Source organism: Enhydra lutris, unplaced genomic scaffold, assembly GCF_002288905.1.
Source record: "Enhydra lutris kenyoni isolate GAN:26980312 unplaced genomic scaffold, ASM228890v2 scaffoldscaffold13, whole genome shotgun sequence".
Lineage (NCBI taxonomy): Eukaryota > Metazoa > Chordata > Mammalia > Carnivora > Mustelidae > Enhydra > Enhydra lutris.
In genome coordinates, this window is record NW_019154097.1 from 48,641,093 (window position 1) to 48,656,166 (window position 15,074).

At 60.2% G+C, this 15,074-nt stretch overlaps 3 protein-coding genes across 5 annotated transcripts in view; 2 read left to right on the plus strand and 1 right to left on the minus strand.

Moving 5' to 3' along the window:
* Window positions 1-7,235, minus strand: part of LOC111145498 (mucin 17, cell surface associated) — a 28,813-nt gene extending 21,578 nt beyond the window's left edge. Inside the window, 2 exon segments of the mRNA XM_022500391.1 lie at window positions 3,493-3,653; window positions 6,905-7,235. Of these exon segments, the coding sequence (XP_022356099.1) occupies window positions 3,493-3,653; window positions 6,905-7,235 (492 nt within the window).
* An 827-nt stretch (window positions 7,236-8,062) lies between these two features.
* On the plus strand, window positions 8,063-14,317 carry LOC111145623 (acetylcholinesterase (Cartwright blood group)). 3 transcript variants are annotated; one of them, XM_022500650.1, is made up of 5 exons: window positions 8,063-8,128; window positions 9,787-10,867; window positions 11,236-11,720; window positions 12,527-12,696; window positions 12,811-13,549. In XM_022500650.1, the coding sequence occupies exons 2-5, from the start codon at window positions 9,809-9,811 to the stop codon at window positions 12,936-12,938; spliced, it is 1,842 nt and encodes a 613-aa protein (XP_022356358.1). In that variant the 5' UTR covers window positions 8,063-8,128; window positions 9,787-9,808; the 3' UTR covers window positions 12,939-13,549. The 3 variants fall into 3 exon arrangements, with proteins under 3 accessions (XP_022356358.1, XP_022356359.1, XP_022356361.1); XM_022500651.1 differs by lacking the exons at window positions 8,063-8,128; window positions 12,811-13,549 and adding an exon at window positions 13,572-14,317 and having other exon boundaries at window positions 9,343-10,867; XM_022500653.1 differs by lacking the exons at window positions 8,063-8,128; window positions 12,811-13,549 and adding an exon at window positions 13,572-14,317 and having other exon boundaries at window positions 9,343-10,867; window positions 11,500-11,720.
* Window positions 13,844-15,065, plus strand: LOC111145499 (UFM1 specific peptidase 1 (inactive)). Its single transcript, XM_022500392.1, has 3 exons — window positions 13,844-13,871; window positions 14,086-14,201; window positions 14,249-15,065. The coding sequence occupies exons 1-3, from the start codon at window positions 13,844-13,846 to the stop codon at window positions 14,996-14,998; spliced, it is 894 nt and encodes a 297-aa protein (XP_022356100.1). The 3' UTR covers window positions 14,999-15,065.
* Window positions 15,066-15,074: the final 9 nt, after the last annotated feature.

The following is a 15,074-nucleotide window of genomic DNA, read 5'->3' on the forward strand; positions in this document are numbered from 1 at the left end:
TTTTAAAAAATTTTTTAAAGGAGGAAAATAAGAAAGAATAAAGAAGTCTATGTGGCAATGTGGAATTATTCCTCCGTTACATTGTTTGGTTAAAAGAAAATGTCAAGGTACAGAAAGAGAAGATGCTACAATTTCTGTGAAAATTGGGGGGGAGGGGAGCAGAAGAATATCTATTGCCAGTGATCACAATGCACAGCCAATAGTTACCCCCATCTCTAGGGATGAAAACTGGGTGTTTGGGGCAAGGGTAAGAAGGGGACTTTGCACTTTATGCCTTTTGAATTAACAGTTCAAATAAAGAAAATTTAATTTCAAGAGAAATCCCCCAGCCAGGAAATAACTTCTCTCTCTTCTGAAATCCTTCAGCTCTCATTTCTGGACATGGTGTTGGCCAACACTGCAGGCATTGTGCGGGGTGCCCAGCAGGGGAGGGGAGCTACAGTATCACGGCTGAACTAAAGGGGGGTTCTTGTCCTAAATCCAAAGAGCCCCAGATGCTTCAAGCTAATCCATCTCTCTGCCCGTGGCCCAAACACTCCCTCCCACTGTCCCAGCCCCTCCCCTGGCCTGATAGAAGTTATACGTGCTGCCCTACCCCCGCTACTGGGACGGAGCCCAGCCTCTTGGCCCTGCCAGCTCCCCTTCTTCACAGAAAACTAGATGCTCCCCACTTCCCCCGTGGCTTCTCCAGATTATCCCCGCTCCCCCCCAAGTACAGGCTGCCAGGGAGAGAAGAAGAGATACCCAGCAGCCCGTCTCAAAATTGAAAGACGTGCCTATGTGGGGCACCTGGCTGGCTCAGTAGGTAAAGTCTGCAACTCCTAATCTCCGCATCGTGAGTTTGAGCACCATGTTGGGTGTAGAACTTACTTTAAAAAAAAAAAAAAAAAAAGTGCACCTGTGCCTGAGAACCAGGGGCTTCTGCCTCAGGCCAGGGCAGGAGAGGGCAGCTGGGTGATGGAGATGACCAAGTGACACATAAGGAAGGAGCGGAGGGCTGGGGAGCTGGGGGCGTGGAAGGGGCTACAGTGTTGTCATCTCATGACCAACTCCTGCCACTTTCCTCCAACCCCAGGTTCCCTGTGGATTTCATGCTTCCCACCCCCACCAGCCCTCCAGACTACAGAGAAGGACCTAGGGGATGGGGTGCCTTTCCCTCCTCAGTCTCGATCATGAAAATCATGGAACCCCGGGAAATGGAGTGGTCTGGGAGGAAGGAAGAGTTTCCAGAAGTGACCCCTGAGATGGGAGGTGATCAGGGAAGAGTCGGGGAGAGGAGGCGTGGGATGGAGAGGTTCCTGCCCCAGGCTGTGGGCCCGGGACAGAACGGGGAGCCTCAGGAGGCACTAAGTTCCTCTGGCCATGGTAGAGCCTGGGCATTCCACACCCCTAGGCTCTGGCCTGGCTCGGGAGGGCCGTATTTCGCCCATCGGAAGAGGTCTCTGGCTATGGGAGTCAGGTGGAGGTGTGAGGTCCCAAATGGGGAGGAGGAAGGGTGCCTGGAGACCGCAGAGACGGTCACACATCCTTCTTTTCCCCCAGAGCTGGGTGTTCTGCACCTGCTCTCTTCATTCAAAATGCTGGGGCGATGCCCAGTGCCTCCAGACCAGACCTGATTGAGGCCCGGGAGGGCGGAGGGACAGAAAGGCGGTAGGGGAGACTGGGAGGCAGGGACAAAGCTGTCCAGGAAGCACAGGACACCTGCCCCCACACATTCTCTTGTCTCGGACTCTAGGGGTTAATTTTCTGGAAGTCACAGAAAAAAAAGGCGAGTGACTCCAAGGCATGGCAGCGCAGTCACAGGTCAGAGTTCTCATCCAGGGCCACCACTTAGCAGCGGAGGAGGAAGTAAGCAAAAACTTAACTTTGCTGTGCGTCAGTTTTGGTTTCCTGACTGTTACATCACGAGGATGAGAGAACTGGGGCACCCACCCCACCGCAAGGCTGGAGCCAGAATTCAGCGGGATGACACTTAGCAAAGCGTTCAGGCCAGCGACTAAGCCACAAGCCACCAGTAACGCTACTGTGGACCTGACACGGGGTCACGGTTCCTTGCCAACAGCACTCTGGCGTCCCCAACGGTGTGGCTATTCACCTCGGGGCTCCCCCTGTCCACAAGACCGCTGGCCATACAGTCAACCTTGCAGCCAGCCTTGCACGGTTCCCAGGCAAGGTGGGGGATCCCAGACACGCCCAGCCCACCTCCGCCCCACGTGTGTGTCTGATACTTCCTGTCCCTGCAACCACAGCCAGGTTCATCCAAGGGCAACCTCCGCCTCGGAATGGCTCTCCCTGGCTGGCTGATGCCTACGGGGCAGCCAGGAGCAGCTGGCAATGTTTTCAGGAGCTCCCTGGGTGTCAAACATAGAGAATACCTAGTGCGACCTCACCAGCTGCTTCTGAGAAGTCACCCAGCATGTGCTGCTAACATTTCAACCACAGCCAGCATCGGTGTTGGCTGATGCCTGTGTGAAAATAGGATTGGAACAGGCTTGTGGGGCAGCACACCAGAGACCCTGTCAGGGGCGCGCTGAGTTCTCTTCCAGGATCCTGGGTTCTTTTGAGGTTCTGACATGTGGGCAGCTAAATGGTAAACACGGGACTGAAGGCATACCCGGTGAATTACAGCACACATCTCCCTCCTTTTGGACCATTACAGCTCTTGGGCAGAGATCAACCCCAGAATCATGCTGATGTCTGTAATTAATCAATCTGGGGGCACAAGGGTATGACACCCCCACTCGCGCTCTCCCCAGCCAGAGAGGAGGTGAGGATAAGCCAAAGGATGTTTGATGAACTGCATGGGGGATACGGCAATCCAGTTACGTATTTAACAGAATGGTGAAAAAATGAGCCTATGCAGGGATGCCTGGGTGATTCAGTCGGTTAAGCGTCTGCCTTTGGCTCAGGTCATGATCCCAGGGTCCCAGGATCGAGTCCTACATCGGGCTCCCTGCTCAGTGAAGAGCCTTCTTCTCCCTCTGCCTGCAGCTCCCTCTGCTTGTGCACTCTCGCTCTCTCTCGCTCTCTCTGACAAATAAATATAATAAAATATTTCCCCAAAAATGAGTCTATCCAGAGACAAGCTAAAAGTTGTGTGAAATGCTCAAAACTAGCAACAAAAACAAAAAAACAAAAACCAAGGTACAAATAGGATGGACGGGTGATTCCAAGAGCAGGAATCATGCATAAGGAGGTAACTTGAATCAAGTGTGAATTTCAGCCCAACCTGCAGAAGGGGTCAGAGGACGGGGAAGAGAGTGTCTTGCATGGCTCATGCTTCCAACTCTTTAGGTCAATGACCCCACCAAATGGGGATAGGGACAGTGGATTCACCAGGTGCCCTCCAGCCTTAAGGGTTGTGGGGCATCCCTTGAGGACATCACGCGGGGAAGGTGGGAGGACCCAGGTCGGGGCGGTGCGCCTCCAGAGCCGGACCGTCCCCTCTTTGGGACCCCTATGCCGCCCTCGCCCCCACCCCAGCGTGCTCACCGGTTCGCCGCCTTGGCCGCGCCTCCTCCGGCAGCTCGGGAGGAAGACGCAGAGCGCCACCTCCGGCAGCAGCACCCGCCCCAGAGCCGCGGCCCCGCCAGGCCTCTGCCCAGCGCCCTCCAGCGGATGGCCCGAGAAACTGCGTTCCCGTGGAGAAGCCGCTAGAGCAGGGGGGTCACAGGTCACAAAAACCCGCAGGGTGTGGTGGTGTTCATGAGAAAAAGCGCGCGGGGAGAGTCGTCCCGGGGTTGAGACGTTTTAGAAGCGTGTTTCAGTCCTGCACTAACAGAGGCAAAGGAAGGCAACACGGGGTTTGGCAGAGGATGGCTGTCCCCCAGTATCTGCTCCCTTTCCTCCCTCAGTATTAGAACAGCCAAATTTTAGGTGAGTACACAGTCTTCCAGAACAAAAACTACATCTCTGAACCTCGGGCATAGCCAGCTATGACCTCAGTATTAAATTCTGGCCAAAGCAATATAAACCAAAGTGCTGTATGATTTCCAAGAAATGTCCTTAAAGGGAGAAGTGATTTTTGGGGGGCGCCTGGGTGGCTCAGTGGGTTAAAACCTCTGCCTTCGGCTCAGGTCATGATTCCAGGGTACTGGGATCGAGCCCCACTTTGGGCTTTCTGCTCTGCGAGGAGCCTGCTTCTTCCTCTCTCTCTCTCTCTCTCTCTCTCTCTCTGCCTGCCTTTCTGCCTACTTGCGATCTCTGTCAAATAAATAAATAAAATCTAAAAAAAAATTGTTTAACCCTTAAAAATTAAAAAAGAAAAAGGGAAAAGTGATCTTCATCAGTCCTTCCTCCTGCTGGCTGGCTGGAATGCAGATGTGATGACCGATGCACAAGCAGCCATATTACCCCATGTGGTGGAAGCTACATGCTGAGGATGGTTAAGTAACAAAATTCTGTGCAAAGGAACCTGGTCCCTGACGCTAAGGGTGCTCTGTCCATCTTGTGTGGTCTACTCCTGGGTCTCTTTTATGTAAGTGAGAAATATATTTCCATTATATTTCATTCACACCATTATTGTTTGGTTTTCTGTCTCACATAACTGAACTGAATCCTAACCAATAAACAGAGGAGATAAAAATCCTCTTTGTTGGCAGAAGTGGGGCAAGGATGTGCTAGAAGTAGTGGTCCCTTGTGTTAACAAAAGTTAGGGAGAAGCTCAAGGTAAAAAGAGGACTGTTACTGAAATTTCTAACCATTTCTAAGAACAGGCTCAAATCCTTGACTGTCTCCCTTTGTGGCCGGAGCAGGTCCCTGTTAGTTCTTCTACCTGCTGGCTGCCCACAGCAACTTCTTCTGATCCACACACTTTCAAGAGGTCAGTTTAGACTGAATGTGGGGATACTAGTCCAGCATAGCTCAGACTACCCTCTTGAGACTGCCCTAATGACTCGCTAAAACTGCAGAGTTCAAGGACTCCACCGAACACCGGCGGGATCAGTCCCTCTAGTGATCCTATGTATTCTGACATACACTCAAGTCTGATCCACCATTTTACTCATAGGGAAACTGAGGCCCAGGAAAGGAGTGGAACTCTCCAGAAGTCTCTCTGACAGCAGAGCACTGGGCAAGAACCCAATAATCAGCACCACCAGTCCAAGGTTTACTCCAATCCCCTGTGAATCCTCCGTCCTGGCCCTCTCAGGTGGTCCCTCGTTATTCAAAGATTGCCTGAGATCCAACACAATCTGCACGGTCTCCTCCATTCTCACAATCCTGAGACAAACAGCAGGCTGAGGGATATCCCTGTGTCCCCTGAGCGCATCTCTCCAATTTGCTTGCACTGCAGAGCTCTGGCCGTACCTGCTAAGCAGGAACAGACCTCAAATACCCTGGGCCTCCATGCAGACTTGCAGATTCAGCTGACTGGCCATTCAGCTGACCCCTCCCTGAGCCAGGGCCTGGGGGAGCACATCAGGGGTTCTCCAGGAGCACAACACGCTCCTGGGATCCCAACCTACCCTCTACCAGACCTGCCACAGGCCCTCCCTCTCCTCTCCCTGTGCCGCCATGCCCTGCCCTCCCCATGCGTGGGGGATGGCAATGATGGTGTTGACATAAATGGCTGCTTTTGTCTCTTCCTGCCCCAGATTCTCAAGCATCCTCGGATGCCACTTTCCCCTCCTTCTCCTGCTGGCTGAACTTCCATAGCCCACCCCTGTCCCTGGAAAGAATAAAGCTCTGACTTCACAATACTGCTTTGCCCTTACCTCCCAAGGATATCCCTCAGGTACTAACTAACCCGAGGATGCCATGCCCAAGCAGGCAGGAACTGCCTTTGTCCTTGCTTTCAACTCCAGCCCCAGCAGACACATTGGCACACCATTTCCCTTTGGCAAAATCCATTTACTCCCACCCAGCTGAACACAGGGTCTTTTCCCCTGGGAAATTCCAGCCCGTCCTGGGTGCCCTGTCCTTGACTCAAAGGCAGATCCAGTGTGAACTCAGCATTGATCCCTCCAAGGAGGAGCTGGGCCACCTCCTATAACATACCTTTCACCTTCTAAGCCATGTATGGGATTACTGGTTGATAACTATCTGGGCTATAAGCCGTCCCTGTCCTCCCTAGGAGCTCATGATTTAAAAAATCAGGTGAGGCAACCGCGTGGTACAGCGCGTTTTGGAAAGTGACAAGGAGACAAGCCCCCATCACTATCAGGGCCTTTTGCGGGCCCCAAATCCCTACTGCCTCAGGCGTGCAGCAGGCCTCTGGGGCTTCATCACAGTTTGTTTTCACCGTTCTAATAATTCATAATGACCACGCTCTGAAACCTGCCCCAGGTCCTTCTCTCCCGCAGCAACAGCGACTGCCCATTTTTCTGTCCCCTACCCAAACCCACAGCCCGCATGCCTGCTCTTGAGGGAGTGGAACTGCGGAAGTGATCTGATCAGTGGGGAGCTCTCAACTAGCGGGGCCAGGACGCTGAAAGGCGGATGCAGGGAACCTCAGTGTCCACGCGGGGCATGTGGAGTGCCTGAAGAGCGAAGGGTGGACAGCGGAAACAGTGGGAACAGACCGTGCCAGGTTAATCTCCGCACGCCCGGCTCCATCCCAGGCTCCGAGGCCCGAAGCGGCTCCCTTCCGCGCCACCTGGCGGCCATCGCGCGCGAACGGACAGCGGACCCAGCGCGGGTTCCCGGGCCTGCGGGGTCGGTTCCCGCCGGACGGACGGGCTTGAGGGAGGGGGCGCCCAGCTTGGAGAGCCGGGACCGCGCGGCCCGGGGCGGGGAACGTCTCTGGGTTCGCGCGGACCCCACGACCCCCGCCAGGCCCTGAGAAGACCCGGGGACGCCGGCCCCTAGCTGCCGCAGAAAGGCAGTCGCGGGCCGGAGCGCTGCGGGACGCTGGGCGCCCGAGTCAACGTGCGCGCACCCGCGCGCCACACGCAGCATCCCGCACCAGCGCGCGCGCGCACGCACGCCCCGACGCTTGCCCGCGCCGGCCGGTCTCCCACGCAGCGGGTGGTGGGCACCGGAGCCCAGTGCTGGGGAGTGGGAGGCCTTTCCGAGGGGCGCACTCCGGCGGGCACACCGCTGCACGCTTTTTCCACTCTCACCTCGGGAGTGGGGACGCCGCCGCGGCCGCACTGTTCCCATGGGTGACCCCCTGGAGGGCGGGTCGTGGGGTCCGTGCGGCCCAGGCCCTTCCGAGCAGGCTGGGGGCTCCCGGGCCAGGCCGCTCCCACCTGCCGGCCGTGGCGGCCAATGAGAGCCTGGTCTGGTGATGTCATGCCCCGACCGGACCCTGGTGACGAAAGTCCCAGGTCACCCGTCAGGGAACCAGAGCAAACCCACCCGCGGGGGTTCCGGAAGTTTCCACTGCGGCAGCAGAGTGCGGCCTCGCCCCACAGCCTCGCGCGTGCCACTACGTTTTGCCTTCCGGGGTGTCCCCGAGTCACCTCTCCCTTGCCCCGGGGGTCTTCTTCCGTGGGGCCCCCCTTCATTTCCACTCGTGGTCTCATGTTCCCATCTTCATTCCCACAGGTGTGCCCTCATCCCCCAGGAATGTCCCACGTCACCTTTTCTCCGCCAGTACCACCCCGGACCCCTAAGGGGGATCCTCAGCCACACTTTCACGTGCGGGTCCTCCCATGCCACCCCAGTTGTGTCGTGGCCAAGGAGGTTCATTTATTCGGCTCCCAGTCCCGACCGAGGCTGTCAGTGTGTCCGAGTGTGTGTCCGTCCGTCTGTGACTGTCGGTCTCTGTTTGTCTGGAGCTGTCACTGCCTGCGACTGTCCGTCTACGTGTCTGTCTCCGCGGCTTCTGTCCGTCTGTCACTGTGGGTGTCTGCTCCGGCGCTGCAGGTCTTTCCGTCGTGTCACTATGTGTCTGTCCGTCTGTCGGCATCTGTCACTGGAGTCCGTCCGGGCCCCCGGGGTCTCTGGGTCTCGCCTCCGAGGGAGGGAGAGGGAGGGGAGGTGGCAGCCCGGGAAGGCGGGGAGGGGCGGGGGCGGAGACAGTGGGCGGGGGCGGGGGCGGGCGGGGGCGCCGTGCGGCCCGGAGGGGGTGTGTGCGGGGGGGCCGGAGGCGGCGGCTGTCAGAGTCGGCTCAGCCAGCGCCGGGGAACATCGGCCGCCTCCAGCTCCCGGCGCGGCCCGGCCCGGCCCGGCTCGGCCGCCTCAGGTGAGTCTCCCGCCCCGGCCGGGACCCTCCCCCGGCCCGCGGCCCGTTCCGCGTCCGGGAAAATGTGCGCTCCCGGAGGGATCCGGGCCCCCCAAACGGGACGCCCACCGCGCCCCCGGGCCTGCCCAGCGACGCCCCCCGCCGCCCCACACTCATCCTTAACTCTTCCCTCGCCGCCGCATACTTACGGTCGTCCGCGCGGGAGCCGGCACCCCGGAGGGCCGGCCGCCGCCTCTGCTCTCGAATTCCTGGGGGGACCCCCGAGCGCCCCTTCCCCCGCCCGCCCCCAAGTGTAGGGCCACTGGAAGACGCCCCCTCCTTGGGGCGGAACCCGAGCTGCGCATGTTGCTGGCGCCGGGCTGACTACCCCCCCCCACCCAGATCCCGCAACCCCAGCGCCCCTGCGCAGCGCTCAGCCGAAGCCCCCTCCGAGGCCCAGGCGTCCCCCTCCCACGGGGACTCCGTCTCTATTTGGGGAAAGGGGAGGCTCAGCGGAAGCCCCGAGTTATAATTAGCCCCACTCGGGTTTCCTAGTTAATCCCCAGCACCACCACCACCACCCCAGCCTCAGGGCGGCGGGGGTTGGCTGGGTGAGAGGTGACCGCCGGGAGAGGGGGGAGTTCCGACCCGGGGAATTTTGATCCCTTGGCTGGAGATGCCGGAACCACAGCAGCTGCTGCCCCAAAATAGCGCCCTCGCCCCTGCAGCCGGGGATCTCCGGAGCTTCGAGAACACAGGCCTCCCGGTTCGCCCTTCAGACCCCTCCGCAATGCCCGCGAGCCTCCAGACCCCCGCCCCGAGTTCCCGGCTCTCGGACTCGGGGCGGGGAGCGCCGTCCTTTTCTCGGTCTCTACTGCCCCCCACTGGCGGCAGCGTGCCCCGCAGCATCGGATGCATGGGGGACTCCAGTCCTGGGGGACCCGGGCTGGCGAGCCTGATCTCTGAGGCTAGGCGAGGCGAGTGCGCAGCTGACCGGCACCCACGGGTACCAGCGCCCCGTGCCAGACAGTGGATGAGGAGGGGCAGGGCAGGGTGGGACAGGGTGTGGAGTAAGCAGGATTTGGGGTACCACGAGACCTGTAGCTCCCACAGCCTTGAATGCCCAACCCAGCCCCCAGGGCTACCCCCCCCCCCCCCCCCCCCCCCGACCCTGGCCAACTCAAGAGAGCCTGCGTCTTCACGCCGCCACCACCACCACCACCACCACCACCACCACCGCAAGCCTCCCCATCAGCGCCTCCAGTCAGTGAGGGCCCCGCCCCTGTCTGGTGGCCTGTGTGTGGATTGCGGCCTCTGGTGCGGGTGTCTGCGCTGCTCCGGCTGGGCCCAACGCAGTCCACCCAGCTAGGGGAAGGAGGTGAGGGTGGTGGGCGCTCAGTGGGGCAAGAGAAGGGATAGCCTGGCAGGCCTCATCTCTGTTGCCTCCGTTGGTCTGTCTGGGTGTCATGTGTGTGCCCGATCTCTGTCCCCTCTTGGCTTCTCTCTGTCTGCCTGTGTCCTTGCCTTGGCCTGACTCCCTCCCTCCGTTTCTCTCCACTCTCCCAACCTGCCCCACCTCCTCTGCAGCCCCACGATAACCCCTGGGCAAGAGTGTTACCTAATCTCCTCGCTCCTGGCAGCCTCAGACCTTCACCCTCTGCCTTTCTGTCTCCCAGCAGACGCCTGCCTGGCCTGGCAGCCATGAGGCCCCCCTGGTGTCCCCTGCACACGCCCTCCCTGGCTTCCCCAATCCTGCTCTTCCTCCTCTTCCTCCTGGGAGGAAGGGCAGAGGCTGAGGACCCGGAGCTGCTGGTGACTGTGCGTGGGGGCCGGCTGCGGGGCATCCGCCTAATGGCCCCTGGGGGCCCTGTCTCCGCTTTTCTGGGCATCCCCTTCGCAGAGCCACCTGTGGGCCCCCGTCGCTTTCTGCCACCGGAGCCCAAGAGGCCCTGGCCGGGGGTGCTGGACGCCACAGCCTTCCAAAGTGTCTGCTACCAATATGTGGACACCTTGTACCCCGGCTTCGAGGGCACCGAGATGTGGAACCCGAACCGTGAGCTGAGTGAGGACTGCCTCTACCTCAATGTGTGGACACCATACCCCCGGCCTGCGTCCCCCACCCCTGTCCTCGTCTGGATCTACGGGGGTGGCTTCTACAGTGGGGCCTCCTCCCTGGACGTGTATGACGGCCGCTTCCTGGCCCAGGCTGAGGGAACCGTGCTGGTGTCCATGAACTACCGGGTGGGAGCCTTTGGCTTCTTGGCCCTGCCAGGGAGCCGGGAGGCCCCAGGCAACGTGGGTCTGCTGGATCAGAGGCTGGCATTGCAGTGGGTGCAAGAGAACGTGGCCGCCTTCGGGGGCGACCCAACGTCAGTGACTCTGTTTGGGGAAAGCGCCGGTGCTGCCTCGGTGGGCATGCACTTGCTGTCCCCTCCCAGCCGGGGCCTTTTCCACAGGGCTGTGCTGCAGAGCGGTGCACCCAATGGCCCCTGGGCCACGGTGGGCGTGGGAGAGGCCCGCCGCAGGGCCACACTGCTGGCCCGCCTCGTAGGCTGTCCCCCAGGAGGTGCCGGTGGCAATGACACAGAACTGGTTGCCTGCCTGAGGACAAGGCCCGCTCAGGACCTGGTAGACCACGAGTGGCACGTGCTGCCTCAGGAAAGTGTCTTCCGCTTCTCTTTCGTGCCTGTGGTGGATGGAGACTTCCTCAGTGACACACCCGAGGCCCTCATCAACGCTGGAGACTTCCACGGTCTGCAGGTGACTAGTGGCTGGAAGGGTTGGAGCTGGTTCCTCCAGGCCTGTTCTCCCACCCACCCCCAGACCCCAGACCCCTGGGGACCCAGGCATGAAGGCTCCTCAAGATCCAATTCCCAAAGGCCTGGGCTTCTGGCCCCATGGCCACCCCTTCCTCCCTGAGAGCTCAGATCCTGGGGTGGTCAGTGGGGCAGAGAGAAAAGGAAACATGGGTACATTTTCTCTTTCTCTCTGTCCCTTCCCCAACCTCCTACTCTTTTCCTCCATGGTTCTGGGGTCTATAACTATTGATCTCTCTGGCTCTTTGTCCATCTGTTTCTGTCTGCCTGTCTGTCTGTGCCCCCCCCCATCCCTCCATCCTGTCCCCTCAGGTGCTGGTGGGTGTGGTGAAGGATGAGGGCTCCTATTTTCTGGTTTACGGGGCCCCAGGCTTCAGCAAAGACAACGAATCTCTCATCAGCCGGGCCCAGTTCCTGGCCGGGGTGCGGGTCGGGGTCCCCCAGGCGAGTGACCTAGCTGCCGAGGCTGTGGCCCTGCATTACACAGACTGGCTGCACCCTGAGGACCCAGCGCGCCTGAGAGAGGCCATGAGTGATGTCGTGGGAGACCATAACGTCGTGTGCCCCGTGGCCCAGCTGGCTGGGCGACTGGCTGCCCAGGGGGCTCGGGTCTATGCCTACATCTTTGAACACCGCGCATCTACGCTCTCCTGGCCCCTGTGGATGGGGGTGCCCCATGGCTACGAGATCGAGTTCATCTTTGGACTCCCTCTGGAACCCTCGCTAAACTATACGGCCGAGGAGAGAACCTTTGCCCAGCGACTGATGAGATACTGGGCCAACTTCGCCCGCACAGGGTCAGCAGTACTGAGGGGAGGAGGGCCCCCAGGAGCCAGAGAAGCAAGAGGAGGGGACAGGGAGAGAGGAGGACAGACTGGGACAGACCGAAAGGGCCGGAGAGGGAGGGAAAAGTTCACAAAAGAAAGGAGACAAAGAGGGAGACAGAATGACAAAGGAGACTGGAGAGGAAAGGATGGCAGGTCCAGTAGAGCCCAGGAGAGGTGGGGGAGGGAAGCGTAGAGAAGAGAGACAGGGAGACAAAGAAGTTACTGTAGTACTTAGGAGCTAGAACGGTAGAGCTGGGTTCAGGTGGGCCAGCGATACATTCACATGTATGTGCAGTAGCATTTGACTGCACATGTATATGTAGTCACACACCGGTTTACCTGTCCGAAGAAGAGGACCACAATTCCGACATCACATGGGTGTTGTCAAAAGCAAAAACAAGATGTTTGTAGAGCTAGGACTGAGCCTGCTTACACAGTAAGGGCTCATAAATCCTAGCGATGTTTTAAATGGGATAAACAAAGACAAAGGTGGGGCAGTAAAGCTGAAGGAAAGGCAGAAAGAGGGAGGGCAGGAGGAAAGGGATGGCTCCAGCTGATGGGGGATCCGGGAGACCAGAAAGAAGGGTTAAAGAGGTGGTGGGAAGGGGATGTGTTCTCCAGGGAGCCAAAGGGGGCTCGGGTCGGGGGGGCGGGGGGGGGGGGGGGGGGGGGGGGGGAGGCAGCCTGCCTCCTCCTGCTCTCCATCGCCAGTCCACGGTCCCTAGGGCGGGCGGGGCAGGCTTGCCTGAGGCTGAGCCTCCCCTTTCCTTCCGAAGGGACCCCAATGACCCCCGGGACCCCAAAGTCCCTCAGTGGCCACCGTACACGGCGGGAGCGCAGCAGTACGTGAGCCTGAACCTGCGGCCGCTGGAGGTGCGCCGGGGGCTGCGCGCCCAGGCCTGCGCCTTCTGGAACCGCTTCCTCCCCAAATTGCTCAGCGCCACCGGTATGCAGGGGCCAGCGGGCAGGGGCTGGGCGGAGGAGGGCAAAAAAGGGGAGCGAAAAGAGAGAGGGGAGTGGGAGCCGGCCGGGTGTAACCCCTCTCTTCTCCCCCCACCAGCCTCGAAGGCTCCCAGCACCTGCTCAGGCCCCGCCCACGGGGAGGCTGCCCCGAGGCCCAGGCCCGGCCTTCCCTTGCCCCTCCTTCTCCTCCTCTTCCTCCACCTCTCCCGGCTCCTGCGGTTGTGACCACGGCCACTTACCCCTCCGGCCTCAGGGGACCCCTCCTCTAATGAGTGGTCGGACAGTGGGGAAGGGCCCCACTCAGGGATCCCCGACCCAGTGCACCCTCCCTCCTCAACCCGAGAGACTCAAACCGGCCAGGGCTGGGAGGGGGTGGTGACCTATGACCCGTCTCAGGGACCCACACGCCTTTGTTGTCTAAATGGAAATGAAAACGCCAATTTTATTTTTTTACAAAATTTTTTGGAGCCGGAGCCTGGTGTCGGGGGCAGAGGGCGGGCCCGGGAGCTAGACAGCACCCCCTAGTGGGGCTATAACAGTCAACCATTTCTGTCTCTTCTCTTTTCCCCACCAACCTACGGATCCTCCCCTCTTCTGATCCTTTCTGTCCCACTGTCTTCCGGTCATTTTCTCCTCCCCCACCCCTTCCTTCCCGCCATCCTGCTCTGGCCCGTCCTCCACTCCCATCCGTCCTCTGGTCTTGTCTTTCGCATATTCTCCTGATCCTATTTCCACTGTCCTGCGTGCCCCCCTGCATTCTCCTTGTATTCTGCACTCACGCCCCCCCCACCACCATGTACGTTCCCTGACCTTCCCCTTGCCCTCCTCCAACCCACTTGCCGGGCGCCCTGGCCGCAGACACACTGGACGAGGCGGAGCGCCAGTGGAAGGCCGAGTTCCACCGCTGGAGCTCCTACATGGTGCACTGGAAGAACCAGTTTGACCATTACAGCAAGCAGGATCGCTGCTCAGACCTGTGACCCAGACGGGACCCCCACGTCTCCCCGCCCAGCTCGCCCCGTCCGGCCCACTAGCTGTATATACTTATTTAAGGGCTGGGTTATAATACGGAGGAGCCCTAGACCCTACCTCCCCACCCCGAGTATCCCCGGAGGCTCCCCGTCCTCTGCATGTCTCGGGCCGAGCCCCTCCCCCGCGGTGCCTTCGCCCCTCTGGGCTGCCAATAAACTGTTACAGCCACAGCAGTGTGCGCGACTAGGAGCGGGGACCGGGCCTCAAACACCAGGGCTGAGTAGACAGAGCGGGGCGGGTGTGACAGCCACCCGAACTTGCAGACCTCTGTAGCCGGGCGGAGCGTGCCGGCTCCCACCACGCTACCCCGCTGCGCCCACCGCCCCGCGCCCCGCCTCAGAAGGCGGGGCTCTCGCCTGCGCAGTAGCGACGGCTGCGCGGCGGTGCATTGTGGGAGCCCTGCGGCTGGCGCTTTACCCGCGACTGCGGCTCGGGACTCTGCGCTGCGGGAGACCGGCGAGAACGTCCCCGAGAGCCCGCACGCCGGTCCTGCCTGCGGCTAGCTCAAGACCCAGGTCCAAGAGGAAGCGCTGGAGCCGGAGTTCTGTCCGCACCGCCAGGACGCGTCTACCCGACCTCGGCCCCCGCCGCCCGCCCTGGAGCCGCTGAAAGACGTCCACCTGGGCCTGGCCCCGCCCACCCGCGGCCCCGCTCGCCTGGCCCTCCTCTCGGGCCACTACCTTTACTATCACTACGGCTGCGACGGTCTGGACGACCGGGGCTGGGGCTGCGGCTATCGCACTCTGCAGACGCTGTGCTCGTGGCCAGAGGGCCGGCCCGCGGGCGTGCCCGGACTGACCGCCGTGCAGGCGGCTCTGGAGGACATGGGTGACAAGCCCCCCGGGTTCCGGGGCTCCCGGAGCTGGATTGGTTGTGTAGAAGCCAGCCTCTGCCTCGACCACTTCGGAGGACCCCAGGGGCGCCTGTGCCACGTACCCCGTGGAGCAGGTCTTCAGGGGGAACTGGAGAGGCTTTACTCCCACTTCGCTGGGGGCGGGGGGCCTGTAATGGTTGGGGGGGATGCAGATGCCCAGTCCAAGGCCTTACTGGGAGTCTGCCTGGGTCCAGGCACAGAAGCCTATGTTCTGGTATTGGACCCTCACTTCTGGGGTGCTCCGAAAAATCCCAGTGAACTACAGGCAGCTGGGTGGGTAGGATGGAGAGAGGTAGGCACAGCCTTTGACAGCAACTCCTTCTACAACCTGTGTTTCACCAGCTGCAACTCCCAGAAGCAGCAGCATGCCCTGGACTGAGGCTTAGGTCCCAGAATGGAAACTATCTCTGGACCCAAACATACCTAAATAAACCCTTTACTCCAAGGCAAAAGCT